The sequence below is a fragment of the Parasteatoda tepidariorum genome, chromosome 6 (assembly GCF_043381705.1).
Source record: "Parasteatoda tepidariorum isolate YZ-2023 chromosome 6, CAS_Ptep_4.0, whole genome shotgun sequence".
Classification (NCBI taxonomy): Eukaryota; Metazoa; Arthropoda; class Arachnida; order Araneae; family Theridiidae; genus Parasteatoda; species Parasteatoda tepidariorum.
This window is the reverse complement of record NC_092209.1, coordinates 71,708,037-71,726,146: the sequence shown is the minus strand read 5'-3', so window position 1 is coordinate 71,726,146 and position 18,110 is coordinate 71,708,037. Positions and strand designations below refer to the sequence as shown.

Below are 18,110 nucleotides of genomic sequence, written 5' to 3'. Positions count from 1 at the left end.
AATTTTTGAATCATGTAAATCGAATGGCGTTTTCATAAGTTACGATCTGACGATGCACCGAAATAGATTGGGGTTGAATTAATTGTGAAAAGGTTGAATAGAACAATGTAAACAGTGTCTTTCTGCATAATTTGTAATGAAAGTCAACAAGATAAAGGAAAAATCTTAATTTGGAAAAGGGAAAATTAAGCACTTTTTAAAAACACCCAATGAAAAAAGCACCTTTAAGGGCTTTTGAAAAACGAAAATCTAAAATAAGCACCTTTTAAAAACACTATGCACCCTGCTGTAAGTACATTTTTATTTTTCTACAAAACTTATTGCTAAGTACGTTTATATAATCTCAGATGTTTTAAAAAATTAGTCTCTAAAAAAGTGTTCACATAACGCTATGCCTAGATATCTGGTGCTGAAAGAATATGTTAATTTAATGTTATCGCAATTTAAAAGCATTATTAAGATCCTTGGAGTCTCAATTTTGGATCATGTTCTTTACAAAATTAATAGAAAAACTAAAAAAAAGAAAGAAAGAAAGGACAGCAACGCTTTAACAATGCTTTTTACCAAGACAAAAGCCTCAAATTTAATGCATGTGTGTTCTTAATAAGATAAGAATTAAAAGAAAAGAGATAAAAATTTTTTAACTAACGGTGAGATTAGCCTTAAACACAGTAAGGCTAACTAACACTTTTTTTACCAAAATAGACAAAATGGGGTGAATATGTTCATGCTTACTACCTGGCTGCCATGGGCGGCTAGTACTAAATAATTTAAAGAAAAATGTAGGCAAATAGATTTTACTGTCTGATATAGCGAAGACAAGAAAGGGAAAAAAGGCATTGTAAACTTAGGAGAATAAACTTTTTCCGAATTTAATCACATTAAAAAAAAGAAAAAATTTAGCTCCTGCAGAAATCGAAAATAATTTAGGTATTATATGTAAAAAGTACATTAACAACAATTTGTCTTAAAAACCAAAAGGCAGGGTAAACATGTAACATTTACGAAGTAAAAAAAACATGTGAACTTTACATATCCTGTCTTTTTTTACAAAATTAAGCAATGGCGAGTTTCAAACCTCCTTTTTAGAAAAAATATTTCCAATTTTTTTAAACAGAAAGTTTGATTTTACTCAACATCCTTTAATAAAGGAGGTTCATAATTTTTACAATACTTACATTTATTTATGTAAATGTAAGTAACTTTTATTGTATAAAAGTTACTTGCATTTTTTATTTAAAATAAGTATTTGCACTATATTTATTTTGAACATATTTTGGTTACAGAAAGTTTTCTTAAAATATTAAAATTATGAAATGTTTACATTTTTGTCACATTAAACTGCAACTACTTTTTGCTGTTTTCGAACTACGATATTGATGCTTTTTTGTTTTCCTTTTCGGGATAATTGATATATTAGTTTCATAAACAGTGTCATTGTTGGTTGAAAAGAAGAGGCTGAATATTAAAAATTCAAGAGTCCTATTTAAACTCTAGACCAGAGATCGATTATTTAAAAGAGATAATTTAATTATTTAAATTAATTATTTGCAAGAAATATCTAAAAAAAAAATTTTTTTTAAATACATTTTTTTAAACACACAAAGTTTTAACAGATTTGAACACCAAAGTACATTAGATGTTACACACCACAATAAAGTTTGGAAAGAGTATGGCAACACTTGAGATTTGAAACCATTTCCTCCAGCAGCTTGCAACTGAAATGTACATTCATTTTTTTCTGTTGTTGCATCAGTTAAAAACTCGAAGCTCCCTAAAAATTAATATAATAGATTTTCTATCAAAAATTGAAAAAAGTTATTTTAATGAAGCAAATATCTGATATTAATAATGTCACAATGAATTTCAAAGGTACAAATTGGGTTAAATATACAGTTTAATGGAACAAATTTCAGATGAGGCTATGCTGTGCCAAACTAAAGATAAAAAAAATCTTACTGCATCCACTTGACCAATAATATGAACAAAATCAAATGAAGTTATAGACTATGTCTGGTGCAAAAATAAAGAGAATGAAGAGCAGCCCTACTTAATTTTAAAATATCTTACATAACTTATTTTAAGCATTTAATATCCAATACAATTTTAAGCCATTGAAAACTTAGAGAAATAGAATATCATAAAAGAGATAACAGTAATTAAATTTCTAGATTGGAAATTGTTTATATATTTTACTTTATACTACATTCAAGATATTACTAATACATCAGTAAAACCTGCATATAACAAGAGACTCAAGAAACAGAACTTTTTTCACAAAACTCGTTTAATATCTTTTAATATATCGTTTAATATCTTTTAATATCTCGTTAAAATATCTTTTGAAATCTAGGTAAATACAAAAAAATTAAATCTAAAAAAATATGGCATGGATTTCTGCCAGATCCTTTTGAGAAGTGAAAAAATATCCATGTAACAATGATTGTTTAACTTCACACAATTATGATTCAGTTGTTACTGATTAAAATCTTCTGTGCAGCATTTTAAACAGCTGAATAAAACAATGGTTTTCTTGAAAGAATAAACACCGTGGATGAACTTTTTTTTACACGACTTTGAAACCAGATATGCACCGATATTTTGGAAATTAGACAAATTTCATCTTCAGAAAATGAGCTGACCCACTGTGTAGTGTAACTAGCATTCTCCCTATTCCTGGGGATCTTCCCTGTCATGAATAACAAAAAACCGTTCAACTATTATTTAAATGACACCAAAACATATTTTACAAATTATGAATCAAAATACCTCGATAATTTTAAATGATTGATAGCGTACAATGTATTTTTCTTCAAACACAAATATAAATAGGTTTTCATTATATCTGATAATATTCCATGCTACAAAAATTTTTTAATTTGTTAAATCTCAGAATAAGAGAAAACATTACTTATTACATTATAGCTAATACATTTATAACCTTGTATTAAGCAAAATATTCCATTTTGTTTGTTAAATTTGGATTTTGAAATGAACAATTTTAAGAAAAGGTAAATATAATAGAAGGTTGCAAAAATAATGTTGCTACAAACAGTTAGGGCACATTATCAGGATTAAAATTGCATAGGAACCCATGCCTGGAAATATTGTCGCACACCAAGAGATAGTTCACAATGGGCGTATAAAGAAATTCCTGGGGATGAATTGCTTTGCAGTTTTAATCCTGATGATCAGTTTTTATACCAGTTATCCAATAAGAAAGAAATGTGTAGCAGTGAATCTTTTGTTAAATTTGACACAGAGTCAATATGTTAAAAATAAATGAATATTTCAACTTTAATAAGTAAAATAAAAAATACACAACAGAACACTTTACTTAGAACACCTAAAAGACATAGATAGATCAAAAAACCTCCAAAATAATGCAAAGTACTATTATACACCTTGAATTATACAATTATTTTCTATAAAATTTAAATAATGAAAAATTAAAGAGAAGTAGTAAGAATTTAAAATAAAAACTTTAAATTTTATTTTAAATGAAAGTAAGCTTGCTATCTCATTGAAATAATTAAAATTAATTTTAAAGAGCAAAAATAGAAAATATTGCTTACCTTTAGAGAAAATGGCCAATTTATAGTTGCCTAAATAAGCTCCAAAGGAAGGTGTATCAGGTGCAAAGAAAACAGATTGCACAGAAGAGTTTAAATTGAACTTGTAACCACACATGGGGGGAGGGACAACAAGCTTCCCAAATGGAGAAATCAAAATACTTTCTGTTATAATACAAAATATTTAATTTAATTTCATAAGAAAAATAAATAGAATAGTAATATAACATAAGTAAATTCATTTAAAAAATGACAAACAGCAGAAAAAAATTTTAATTTTACAAAAAGAGAAGTTTTAAGCTCATTACGGGCAAAATTATAAAAATTATTAGAATTTATAATCATAACAAAATTGTTTTTAACTGAAATAGAACAAAATTTTATATGCATAAAATGTCAGTAAATTTTAAAAGCCCTTAATTAAAACATTCAGAAATGTAGCTTTTCTAAAAATCTTAACTTGAGAAACTTAAGAGCTCAGTTCAATTTTAAATAACACATTATCACTCTTACTTGATTGCACATCAGAAAATCAAATTTTCAACTTATAGCAATGAAATTTAGTGGAACCAAAAATATTTTATATAAGACCAATGCTAAATTCTCCATATTTAAGAATTTTCTTTCTTTGTGGTTCTTGTTAATCTATACTCAACTGAACAGACAAAAAGCACTGAAATGCAATATTTTCCCTGAATTTTATTAAAAACCAGAATAAAAAATGGGGTTACTTAAATCTTTCTTTCATGTCACAAATATATGCCAGTGGTTGTTTGAGATCTTGTTAAAAGTTTGTGCATTAGAAGGTTTAATTTCCATACAAGAAACTTTGACAGACGATAGCAATAATATAGTATGGGTTAAACGCATTAAAATTCTTTTTTATTTATTAAAATAATCCGAGTAAGTAATGCGAGAAACATAAAAGGTTTGTTGAATTTATCAAAAAAAAAATTTAGATAATTAGTCAAACAAAAATATGTCAGAACAGGTTTTGGAAAAATATATTTAATTTATTTTGATACATTAATACAATAAAATAAATATTTAGAATAAAAAAATGCTTTCATTGGAAGGATAATAATAAGTATGCAGTTTCAAGTACTACAAAATAATTTTCAGAACAGTTTATTATGTAAAATTGTAATTGGCTATACACTTAATGATGTAATACTAAAAGTGTGCATTGTATGTAATAGAAAGCGGACTGTAGTTGTTTGATTTAACATTTATTAAACAAAACTTAATAAAACAAATGCACTATATACACGAAGAAAATTATTATGACTGCTGCAATAGCAGTAAACAATGAAAAGTAGCTCATGAGAGAGCTGACAAGTGAACTTCCTTGTTCAAAGTTCTTGAGTGAAAGAATGCTTGCTTATCTGACAGAGATGCAAAGTGGAGTGGGGGGTGCAATAAGGGTAAAACGCCTAGGCGTTTTGATATCTAACAAAAAGTAACAGTTCTAATTTTAAGTAGTACTTAATTAAACATATAAAGAGAATATACAAAGTCAGGCAAACAAATGCAAGCAAAGGTAAAAAAGAAATAATAACTTGAATTACTTAACTAAATAAAAGTCTATAAACATAAAAAAGAGCCATACATAGTATCTAACATACGTACCATTATCTATTGATACGACTAATGAATCCTCACATTCATATTGTGCTGGACTATGAAATATAGACTGAATCCATTTAAAATTGTAAAAATGACTCACAGCTTGGTCATAACAATTCAGTTCTAACAGATCATTTAAACTCCATTTTACCATTACACTTTTCTGCAAAGCAGTTCGCTGAAAATAAAGTCTTTGTTTCATATACCAATGGTAATTCCCTGTAGTCCATAACATCACTGTGAAAAGAACATTTACATGAACGGTTAACATTATTTAAAATGCAAATTTCAAACTTTCAATAAAAAAATATTGCATATTTAAAAAAAAAAAGGTTGGTAAGGTTTAGAACACAGTTGCGAAATCCCTGGTTAAAGCCATATTTTTTGTTAAATGTTAAAAATCTTCAGTCAATAACAAGATTTTGTATACGTTTAATTTAATAAATCAATGTAACTATTAATTAATAAATGTCTTATAGATAATTTATATTATTTGTAATAAATATAATGATTATCAAATGTCTAAAAATAATATACTTTTCCCCATAACCTAATTAATTAAAAAAATTACCTTAATTTTTATTAATAATTCAATAATGTTATTTGGATAAAACAATTTAAAAAATGAGATTTCACAAATAATTGAAAAAAAAAATTAATAATATTCACACAATAGTTTTAGAAAAATGTAACTAATGTGCTTTAAATCTTTTAAATTACTAATATTTAAGAATTAACTAATGCTATTTTATATTTGAATGCAATTACCTTGGCAGTCAGAAAAATTGTCAGATAATTCCGTGGCAACAACAGCTAGGACACTAGAATCATTACTCCACGATAACTGTGAAACCTGGTATAAAAAGAAACAACAAGTGTGATAAATAGAAACAGTTAACATAATAATACATTAGAGAAAATTCTAAACTTAATTAACATATTTAAAAATAATATATTTGCATACAAATTTACATCATTAAAAAGTCATAATATATATACATATAATATTAAAAATATAGAGAAAACATGGAAAATAGTAAATGAACAGAGATGAAGAAAAATAAAATATTTTTTTTGCAGATATAATCTGTGAGTTGATGAAGGGATTATATTTTTTCATTATTTTGATTTCCCGCTTTTTTCATTTTAAATAATTTAAAAAATATATATTTCTTAAAAATATTTTATTTTTCTTCATCTTTTTTTATCAATCTTCATTATTTTCCATGTTTCTCCCATATTTTTAACTTATTTTATTACTTTTATAAACTTCAGATTATGTGCAGTAGGTAACACTTATTAATTTTCCTTGCTTTTTTTTTGCCTTTATTGTGCTATATATATATATGTATATAAAGAAAGAGAGAGAGAATTTGATTAAACTTTGATGACTTTTTTTACATTGTTAAGTTTCAAAATACCATTACTTGATTCACTTACAGTAAAATATGCTTAGCTTACTAGAAGATATTATTAAAAATACATACCTCATTTTTTTTTCTTTTTTGAATATTTTAATACAAAGTACTATTTTGATAATTATTAATTAAGTACTTTGGAAAAAAAATTTATTTTAGGTAAAATATTTTTTACTTACCTTAAATGTGTTAGGTTTAAAAGGAAGTGTAAATTCTAAATGTTTCAAGCCATTCTTTTCAACAAAAATAATCTTATGCTTATTAGGAGTCTGCTGGCTGCAAACTATGAAATCACCAGATGGTCTAAAAATAAAAATTTGGAAAATTGCAAAAAATGTTTTGTAATGAGTAAACAAAATTAAGGAACAATTAAACTTACCTCCAAGATAGTGGTTCTTCAATACCTTCTAAAACTTCACTTGTAAATTGTAAGATTGTATCTTTACTCCAAATTCGCAGCAATCTATAACCTGAAAGTTTAAATTTTATTTCATTCATCACATAATCTATATCTATATATTTCCCTTATATTGTTAGGTTGTTTAAGTAATTTTATGTACTTTAAACATTTATTTAGATTCATTTTGTTAGGTTGACCTAAGTTATAATTTAAGGAGTTACAGAATAGTTAGTTAAGTATTTATTTAGGATAATTTTGCATTTGTATATAAAAAAAACTTATTTACAAAGTAATTCCTCAGATTTATTTTTCATCTTTTCTAAAATAGCTGTAGAAATTTTAAAGACAAAAGATTAAAAGTGACATAAAAAAAAGTTGCATGCATGTTTAGAAAGATTTCATATGCTACTTATTTTTTTGTTGCAAGAGAAGTTATTGTAAGGAAATTAAAAGAAACATTCAAAAATAAGACTCGCTTTAATTAAAACATTTCTAGTCTATAGCTTTGAACAAGATTTTACATGTATTCATTCTAATAAAAATGATATTCGTTACAATAAACTTTAGTTAGGTGAACTTTTAATAATTCAATATATCTTCAGTTTTTTGCTGCGTTATATTTCTATCAATGATAATTCTTAACAAAACAGGCCACACTCAACCAGATATTTCACTACCAATTTATCATCAGTAAACAGCTGATCCACTTAAAAAGTGTGTAGCCTTAAAGTGAACAAAGATAAAATGTTACAATGATCATAAAATTAATTAATTTTATGTTTATTGCAATAATAACTATTTTTTGCTTAGTATAAATGAATGATAATACAGTCAAACCTCATTCCAGTAAACTGCTTGTAGACCCAGCAATAAAATCACTATAAATGGTAGCTCACTATTTCCAAAATTATTTAAAAATTATTTCTTAGCATATGATTATAATAGTGTTGGAAATAATGATTGTGATAGAACATAAATTTTTTTTATGAATTATAAACTGATAATAAATAAAAAAGAAAAAGAATGAACTAATTCTTTCATTCTGTTGAAAAATTTAGAGATTTTTTGACAGACTACAATTTTAAGGAGAAATCACTGTTCAAATTTTGGCTCAACAATTAGTAAAGAATGCAGTATTTTCTATGCCTCATTATAGGATCTGCAGGGGAAAAAAAATTCAATACCGATTTTACTTCTGAGATAAATTACCTAAATTTCTTGCTTGTCTTCAACATTGGAAGGAGGTGGTTAAGGAATTAGAGGAATGTGACGTTAAACAACTTGTTTGCCCTAATTTAAAAACATGCAAAAGAATAATTTACACTTTGTAAAAAAAAGTCGCCTGTTCCAATTGCAACTTCTGCAAATTTAAATTTGGAGAAATAAATAAAAAAAATAAAAATAAATAAATAAAAAAAACTGACAAAATGATATTAGAGTCTACTAAGATCAAATTACCAGTTTTCACTTATCAGCTATATATAAGCTTACAAAATAAAATTATTTAAATAGGAGTTCGCAAGAGAACATAAAAAAAGTTCGTGACAACTGAGTGTTCGCTAGATCCCAATTTCATTAGATCAGTATTTAACAGTTCAAAATTTTAGTTTTTCCTAATACAATCATTAATAATATAATATGACAAGTAGTATGTGAAAAAATTCAAAATGCAGGAAATAATGCAAATATGAGCAATTATAAATGCACATTAGTTTTACTAATCAATTTTAATATTTTAAAATAAAAATACCAAAAACATCTGCAATTTAAAATGCAAAAGAATGAGAAACCTAAAAAAAAGTTACTTTTTTATTCATACTAACCTTTTACTTCATCAATACTGGAAATGACAAAATATTCACCATCATTCCTCCAACTTATTCTTGGGAGTTTATCATCATATGGAAGAGCTGAAGTTGGCTCCTGAAAAGGAATATAATAAAAATATTTTTAATGTTCATTTTTAACTGTTATGAACAATATTTCAATTAAATTAGTGAAATCCACTTTAATCTGTAAGTAAAAATGACTCTTTGTGTCATTAAACAATATAAATAAAAATATGAGAATCTGACAATTTGCATAATTTCGGTTTTTCTAACTGTAACTTTCACTTTGTATTTCTCATATGTAGACAAGGTCAGTCTTCGTGTTTTTTCTCAGTGTAATTCCGACTAGTGTTATTGTGTTTTACTGGATTTTCATTTTCCTTTATTCTTTGAGGTATTGCATTGTTTCATTTTCCTATTATCTTATTTTATTTTCTTTAAACTATTGACTCATTTTATTTTCCATTATGGGGCCTAGGGGCACTGTCGGTTTTTGGTTTTACCACTGACAACAGAAAGGTTTCAGCATGTTGGCAAAGCAGTGTGTCAATTGATGAAGTGCTGTTTTTAATAACATGCATACCTTTAAATTTTGTTTTGCCCGTATTTAAATTCTCACATTTTTATTTATATTGTTTATTTAAGACAATTTTGGTTTTAACTACTTTTTAATGCAGTTCCATTTTGACTTCTTTTTAAATTAAATTTTGTTTAATACAATTTTTATACTTTGATTGGATCTCTGTGTCAGTAATAGTGTCTAATGGAAATTCCTTATGCATATGTAAACAGTAATGATAAAATTTGATCCAAACTGTAACTTGACATAACTTTATAAGGAGTAAAGTTTTTTTTAAATATATATTTTATGAAGATATTACTTATACAAATATGTACTGTGAATAAATTTTTGAAAAAGTCAAAACAAAAAGAAAATTTGAACAGAAATTTTCTTTTCAAAAGTCTGCTATTATATAATGTGCTTAACTTATTTAAGGTTAGCTGAAATCNTTAAGTTTCAAAATACCATTACTTGATTCACTTACAGTAAAATATGCTTAGCTTACTAGAAGATATTATTAAAAATACATACCTCATTTTTTTTTCTTTTTTGAATATTTTAATACAAAGTACTATTTTGATAATTATTAATTAAGTACTTTGGAAAAAAAAATTATTTTAGGTAAAATATTTTTTACTTACCTTAAATGTGTTAGGTTTAAAAGGAAGTGTAAATTCTAAATGTTTCAAGCCATTCTTCTCAACAAAAATAATCTTATGCTTATTAGGACTCTGCTGGCTGCAAACTATGAAATCACCAGATGGTCTAAAAATAAAAATTTGGAAAATTGTAAAAAATATTTTGTAATGAGTAAACAATGTTGGGGAACAATTTAACTTACCTCCAAGATAGTGGTTCTTCAATACCTTCTAAAACTTCACTTGTAAATTGTAAGATTGCATCTTTACTCCAAATTCGCAGCAATCTATAACCTGCAAGTTCAAATTTCATTTCATTCATCACATATCTATATATTAATCTATATCTATATATTTCCTTTATATGGCACCTTAAACTTGGGTATTTATCTGTCGATTAGAAACATATGTTATTATTCATTTTGCTAAGTTGTTTAAGTAATTTAAGTAGTGTTAAAAAATTAGCTGTACTTTAAACATTTACTTAGATTCATTTTGTTGGGTTGATTTAAGTTATAATTTCAGAAGTTATAGAATAGTTAATTATATGTCAAGTATTTATTCAGAATAATTTTACATTTTTATGAAAACATAAATTTATTTACAAAGTAATTCTTTAGATTTATTTTTCATCCTTTCTAAAATAGCTGTCAAAATTTTAAACACAAAAAATAAAAATGACATAAAAGAACAGTTGCATGCGTGTTTAGAAAGATTTTATATGTTATTTATTTTTTTGTTGCAAGAGAAGTTATTGTAAGGAAATTAAAAGAAACATTCAAAAATAAGACTTCCTTTACTTAAAACATTTCTAGTCTAGAGCTTTAAACAAGATTTTACATGTATTCATTCAAATAAAAATGATATTCATTACATTAATCTTGAGTTAGGTGAGCTTTTGATAATTCAATATATTTTCAGTTTTTTTGCTGTGTTATATTTCTATCAATAATAATTCTTAACAAAATAGGCCATACCCAACTGGATATTTCACAACAAATTTATCATCAATGAATAGCTTATCCACCTTAAAAAATGGGTAGTCTTAACATGAACAAAGCTAAAATGTTACAATAATCACAAAATTAATAATAATTTTATGTTTATTGTAATAATAATTATTTTTTGCTTAGTATAAATAAATGATAATACAGTGAAACCTCATTACAGTAAACTGTCTGTAGACCCAGCAATAAAATCACTATAAATGGTAGCTCACTCTTTCCAAATTATTTTCAAAATTATTTTTTAGCATATGATTACAATAGTGTTGGAAATAACGATTGTGATAGTACATAAAATTTTTTTTATAAATTATAAACTGATGATAAATCAAATATAAAAAAAGAAAATGAATGAACTAATTTTTTCATTTTATTGAAGAAATTAGTGATTTTTTGACAGACTACAATTCAATTTTAAGGAAAAATCACCAATTTTTGCCTCAACAATTTGTAAAGAATGCAGAAATTTTCTAGGCCTCATTATAGGATCTGCAGGGGAAAAAATTCAATACCGATTTTACTTCAGAGATAAATTACTTAAATTTCTTGCTCATCTTCAACGTGGAAGGGGGGAGGGTAAGGGATTAGAGGAATGTGATGTTAAACAACTTATTTGCCCAAATTTAAAGCATGCATGTAAGAAGATTTTACAATTTGCAAAAAAATTTTGTCGTTTCCATTTGCAACTTCAGCAAATTTAAATTTGGAGAAATAATAATAATAAATAATAAAAACTGACAAAATGAAATTAGAGTCTACTATGAGCAAATTACCAATTTTCAGTTAGCCATTATATATATAAGCTTATAAAATAATATTATTTAAATAGGAGTTCACAAGAGAAACTAAAAAAAGTTCGTGACAACTGAGCGTTCGCTAGGTCCTAATTTCATTAGATCAATGTTTGACACTCAAATATTTTAGTTTTTCCTTATACAATCATTAATAATATAATATGACAAGTAGTATGAGAAAAAATTTAAAATGTAGGAAATAATGTAAATATGAGCAATTATAATTGCACATTAGTTTTACTAATCAATTTTAATATTTTTTTAAAAAAATGCAAAAATATCTGCAATTTAAAGAATGAAAAACCAAAAAAAAAAAAAAATTTTTTTTATTCATACTAACCTTTTACTTCATCAATACTGGATATAACAAAATATTCACCATCATTTCTCCAACTTATTCTTGGGAGTTTATCATCATGTGGAAGAGCTGAAGTTGGCTCCTGAAAAGGAATATAGTAAGAATATTTTTTAATGTTTATTTTTAACAGCTATATTTCAATTAGATTAGTGATATCCACTTCAATCTGTAAGTGAAAATGATTCTTTGTGTCATTAAACAATATAAATAAAAATATGAGAATCTGACAATTTGCATAATTTCGGTTTTTCTAACTGTAACTTTCACTTTGTATTTCTCATATGTAGACAAGGTCAGTCTTCGTGTTTTTTCTCAGTGTAATTCCGACTAGTGTTATTGTGTTTTACTGGATTTTCATTTTCCTTTATTCTTTGAGGTATTGCATTGTTTCATTTTCCTATTATCTTATTTTATTTTCTTTAAACTATTGACTCATTTTATTTTCCATTATGGGGCCTAGGGGCACTGTCGGTTTTTGGTTTTACCACTGACAACAGAAAGGTTTCAGCATGTTGGCAAAGCAGTGTGTCAATTGATGAAGTGCTGTTTTTAATAACATGCATACCTTTAAATTTTGTTTTGCCCGTATTTAAATTCTCACATTTTTATTTATATTGTTTATTTAAGACAATTTTGGTTTTAACTACTTTTTAATGCAGTTCCATTTTGACTTCTTTTTAAATTAAATTTTGTTTAATACAATTTTTATACTTTGATTGGATCTCTGTGTCAGTAATAGTGTCTAATGGAAATTCCTTATGCATATATAAACAGTAATGATAAAATTTGATCCAAACTGTAACTTGACATAACTTTATAAGGAGTAAAGTTTTTTTTAAATATATATTTTATGAAGATATTACTTATACAAATATGTACTGTGAATAAATTTTTGAAAAAGTCAAAACAAAAAGAAAATTTGAACAGAAATTTTCTTTTTGAAGAAAATTTATATTTTCTAATTGACTGGATCAAATTTTCTTTAATTAATCATCAATTATGAAAATAAAAAAATTTAATTTACACAATAAAACATTTGTAAAAGAGTTTTCGTTTGCTTTTAACCCCTTTTTCTTTCATAAGTTTCAAAAGTCTGCTATTATATAATGTGCTTAACTTATTTAAGGTTAGCTGAAATCTACATAAAAAATAAAAAGTAATTTAAAATTGAAAAGCACTTGAAACTTTGGGTGCTAGATAAAAATTAAGGGCTTTGTTAAATTTCATTGTCTATTGATAAAAACTAATGGAAATATTAAAAATTACTATAATTAACAAGATGCAATTATTTTCTCCAAATGAATAAATAATTGTAGATAATAATAATAAAAAAATATTTATTTGTAAAATTCCCAGAAAAAATATCTTTTGTTCAATAACAAAAATTATTTTAAAAAAGTGATCAGAGCTAATGGCAAAAAGTTAGAAAACTATCAGGGAAAAAAAGTAAGTGGAATTTCTGAGCCAAAATAGGATAAAACTGAAAATTGATTCAGCATAATAAATTTATCAAAACTCAATAATTATTTAAATGCTTATAACAAATATTTATGATGATTAAAAAAAGCTAATAATACTCATAACAAATTAAATTTTTAATGAACAAAATTTTTTTATTATCTTTTTCCAAATTTATTTGAATATAAAACTTTGATTGGAATTTGAATATGTATAAATATTACAGTATAAACTATTACTTTTTGTCTTATTAAAGCAGCTCCCTTTCCTTCAGAACCATGAAACTGAGTTGTTTTAGAACCCCAGCCAACATTTATTGGTTTACCTAATAGAAATAAAAAATAATTAAAAAAAATACTAATTAAAGCAGAATATAACATAAATTCTCACATAAAGAGAAATGAAATTATCGAAGAACGGAAAATGAAATATTAAATATAAAAAATAATTTATTTTTAATACATTAACATATTTTTTAAAAAAATATATACATCTTTCCACTTTAGAATAAAATTTAAAAGAAAATTTATTATTTTTCATAGATACTTTTAAAGAAATACATATGGAATAAATTAAATATAAAATTACATATCTGTTTTAATAATGAAAATTCTGAATCACTGTGTATAGTAAAATAAAGAATTTCATTTGTTGAACTAGGGATAAATCATGGCTATTACAGATAGAAAATCTAATATGAAAACATTAAACAACAAATTATTTTTAAAAAAATCAAACAAACAAAATCTTTGTTTAGTATTAATAAAACATTAAAGATAAACTACAGAAATACATACAGTTTAATGAGAGTTTCCAACATTTAAACAGAAAAAAAGAAAGAGTCAATATAAATTTTATTCAATAGAGAACCTTAAAATCGTCATTAATAAAAACCGATTTAATCTTACTTTGTCCAAATTCTTCAGGAGAGAGTTCTTTTTCAGTGATTGGGTCAAATTCCTTTGTCATGAGAACAAATGTCCTTTGTCCTATAAAGTAATTAAAAATTAAACAAATGGGTTTTACTTATTTGAAAAAATTCCAAACATTCAAACAGAGGCATTTACAATTCACTAATACATTTGTGTACATCAGATAAATTTTAGACTGTATACTTTTTATCTATTATTTTGCTCTAAAAACCTAATATTTTTAAAAAATAAACACCAATCACAAAAGCGAATCAAAAATGAAATAAATTAATCCATTTAAATAAATTTGGTGCTGATAAAACTATGATACATTAATTTATTAGCATCAAAACTTTTTAACAATTCACTGTTCAGCTCTAGAATTTTATGAATTTAAACAATGAAACTGAAAAACAATAGAATAGATGGAATGAAACAAGGAAGACACTGCAACTTTAACTTCAAAACTATTCGTTTAAATCGGCCAACCATTAATTTCTTGTCCTGCGGATCAAAAGTACTCCACAACTTTAAAACAACGTTCATAAGCTTTTTAAATTTGGTGTCCTAAAAATGCCTTACAATTTAAAAAATAAACTAAGTAGGGATATAGAAAGGTAAAGGTTTCCTGTGTTCTGATAAGAAGTTAGGATTCTCACAAAATTTTAAAATCAGTTACAAAGTTCATCAGTAAATGGCATTAATAATTTTAAAAAAAAAACTATATAGGAACAGAGTGCATAGCCAAATTATTCAACAAAAAATAAGCAACTTTTAAGCACTCAAAATATATTTTTTAAGCACATTAAAGAAAATATCATAATTAGGCAGGGTTGGAAAGTTTTTCACAATTGACGGCTTTATCTTGTTTTTAATCTTGTCTTGTTTATCTTTAAAGCACAAAAAAAAAAAAAAAAAAATTATGGCATTGTTTATGACAATTGTCAAAAATCATGAAATTTTGAACCATATAAAACGAATGGCGTTTTCATACGCTACGAACTAACAATACGCCGAAACAGATTGGGGTTGAATTTAATTGAGAAAAAGCTGAATAAAACAATGTGAACTGTGTCATTTTGCATAATTTGTAGCAAAAATCAACACGGTATAGACAAAATCTCATTCTGAAAAAGGAAAAATTAAGCACTTTTTAAAAACACCAAATGAGAAAAGCACCTTTAAGGGCTTTCAAAAAAAGAAAATAAGCACCTTTCAGCACTTTTTAAAAATGCTAAGCACCCTGAAGAATGTTTTCAAAATAAAGTAGAACACTGATCCTCTGAGACTTCAATTATCTGATGACCCTTTCAACAAGTATAATGAATTTGAAATTTTGCTGTTAATTACAATTAAGTAGAAAATAAAAATGCATTGATGATCAATGACTTTTTTTCATTACATTATATCATTATTTATTATAATAAAAAAAAACATTTTTGTTCAAATTTGGTTATATTATTTTGAGTAATTTTACTCATAATTTAATGTTAATACACTAAAAAATTGACTTTTCAATTTTCCGACTTTCCCCTGGTTCCAAAGATGTCAGTTAATCGAGGTTCTACTGTAACCACAAAAATAATCAACAATGACATCTAACAGTTTAAGGATTAGAATTAACAGACTGCTGATGCAAGCATTTTAGTTGGAATGATATGACATTGTTCTTCCAATTAGCAGAACACAATAAAAGCTAAACAGAATGCAATAAATCATACATTTCCACCTATCACCATTTATTTTTGAATTGTTGGTCATTTTTGGACAATAGATAGCAGATGCGAGATACAAAAGCAGAATTAAACTCAACAAGATGAGAAAAAAATGTTTTTAATAAAATTTTAAAATTGCTTATTGCAATAGGAAACACTAAATGAAACATTATTTCTAAAAATGCCTGCAGTTAAGTTCAAAACATTGTGAGATTTATCTCAAAACTCATAGGTTTTCTACATCTTTCTAATAAAAGAGTTACATAATTAGGATGATTTCGTGAATCCCAGATCCATTTTAGCAATAAATGTCTTTTAATTATTTTCTGAACAAACAAGAAAAAAAGGAGAAAAGGAAGGAAAAGAAAGTAAGCAGAATTATTCAGACATTCAGGAGATAAATAGAATATATGATAAAGATTAAAAATGAAGAAAGTATAAAAAAAAAAGTTACTGAACTTGAATATTGTTTGCTCCACTTTTTGATTTCATTATTTTTTTATTTTATTTATGACATCCTCAACTTAAAAATTAATAAAGAAAAAAAATCTAGAAATTCCAAAAAATGATAAAATTTTTTACAAATACTTCTTTGAAAAAAGAATTTTTTTTTTAGGATTTGCTTATCATTATTATGAAAAGCATTATGTTATTGTTTTGGATAACATACATCAACAGTACTTAACAATAATTGAGAACTAAAAAGAAATAATAATAACCAAGAGATTTCAGAGAATTTTTCAATCAACAGTTTATAAATTATGTAAATGCTCCTCTGAAAGTTTATGCATTTTTTATTTTTTAAACATTGTATTAATCCATTTTCCGCCAAAGGTGAAAAAATGCATCATTTCAATAAATATTTTTTTATTATCGCTGTGATATATATTTTTCATGAATTTTATTTTCAAGAGTTCTGAAGACATCTATAAAAAATTAATAATTCAATTAGAGTAAATACTTTCTATAGAGAAATTTTCAAACACAAATTACGCTAGTTTTTTAACTTGAAACCACGATTTACAAATTTGACTTTTTGAAAATGAATAATTATTCCTTTTAATATTAATCATATGTTCTTATGATGGATTAAAGTTGCAAGTTCTGTAAATAAAATGAAAGTAAAACAAATGTCATAAAAAAATTTAGCATTCAACATAATGATTTATCCATTGATTTGGTCATTGGTGCAGTGGCCAAACACACCATTTTAATTCTTCAATTAAATATTATCTTTTATGCATGAAACTTTTTTGTCTTAATAAATGTAATTTAAGCATATTTTAATGAAAATAATACCATATTTCATAAATTTCTATGCTTGACCTGAAATGGGTTAATCTAACATTTACATTACAAAATATATAATAGTTGACATTAAGTGAACACACAAAATTAACAACTTGATTAATGCTTGGGAATTTTCAATATTGTAAAAGGATTGCACAAAACTATATGTGTTGATTTTTTATGTTTCAAATGATGCGATCTCTTACTTTAAAAGGTATTCTTTCTTTTACACTTGTATATTTTTCGTATGAACGCATTAAAACATTGAATGGACAACAAAAATCATGTAAACAAATATAATTGAAATAATAAGTTGCAAAATGTACAGATAGAAAATATAAAATATTACCAGTTAATAAAATGAGAAATTCTTGATCAGGACTCCATGCAAATTCTTTTAAACCATTCTCTACAGCTCCAATGTTATTAACCTAATTTAATGAACACAAAACATGAATCAGTTCAAAATATGCACAACAAAATTAACATAAAAAGAAATTTAACCTTTTCATCTAAGATTCACATTGGTCTATGT

At 25.2% G+C, this 18,110-nt stretch overlaps 1 protein-coding gene across 16 annotated transcripts in view; it reads right to left on the bottom strand.

The window, feature by feature from the left end:
- LOC122268373 (elongator complex protein 1) overlaps positions 1-18,110 on the bottom strand; it is a 70,816-nt gene that overhangs the window by 43,847 nt on the left and 8,859 nt on the right. For 11 of the 16 annotated variants that reach the window (XM_071182584.1, XM_071182583.1, XM_071182573.1 and 8 more), the window contains exons 4-13: positions 17,925-18,006; positions 14,568-14,648; positions 13,899-13,984; positions 8,840-8,939; positions 6,996-7,086; positions 6,796-6,919; positions 5,967-6,051; positions 5,202-5,435; positions 3,576-3,737; positions 1,651-1,774 (exon numbers count right to left, since the gene is read on the bottom strand). In XM_071182584.1, the coding sequence (XP_071038685.1) occupies positions 1,651-1,774; positions 3,576-3,737; positions 5,202-5,435; positions 5,967-6,051; positions 6,796-6,919; positions 6,996-7,086; positions 8,840-8,939; positions 13,899-13,984; positions 14,568-14,648; positions 17,925-18,006 (1,169 nt within the window). Of the gene's footprint in view, positions 1-1,650; positions 1,775-3,575; positions 3,738-5,201; positions 5,436-5,966; positions 6,052-6,795; positions 6,920-6,995; positions 7,087-8,839; positions 8,940-10,048; positions 10,173-10,248; positions 10,340-12,183; positions 12,284-13,898; positions 13,985-14,567; positions 14,649-17,924; positions 18,007-18,110 lie in introns of all 16 variants that reach the window. The other 5 variants (XM_071182577.1, XM_071182578.1, XM_071182576.1 and 2 more) reach the window with 3 other exon arrangements.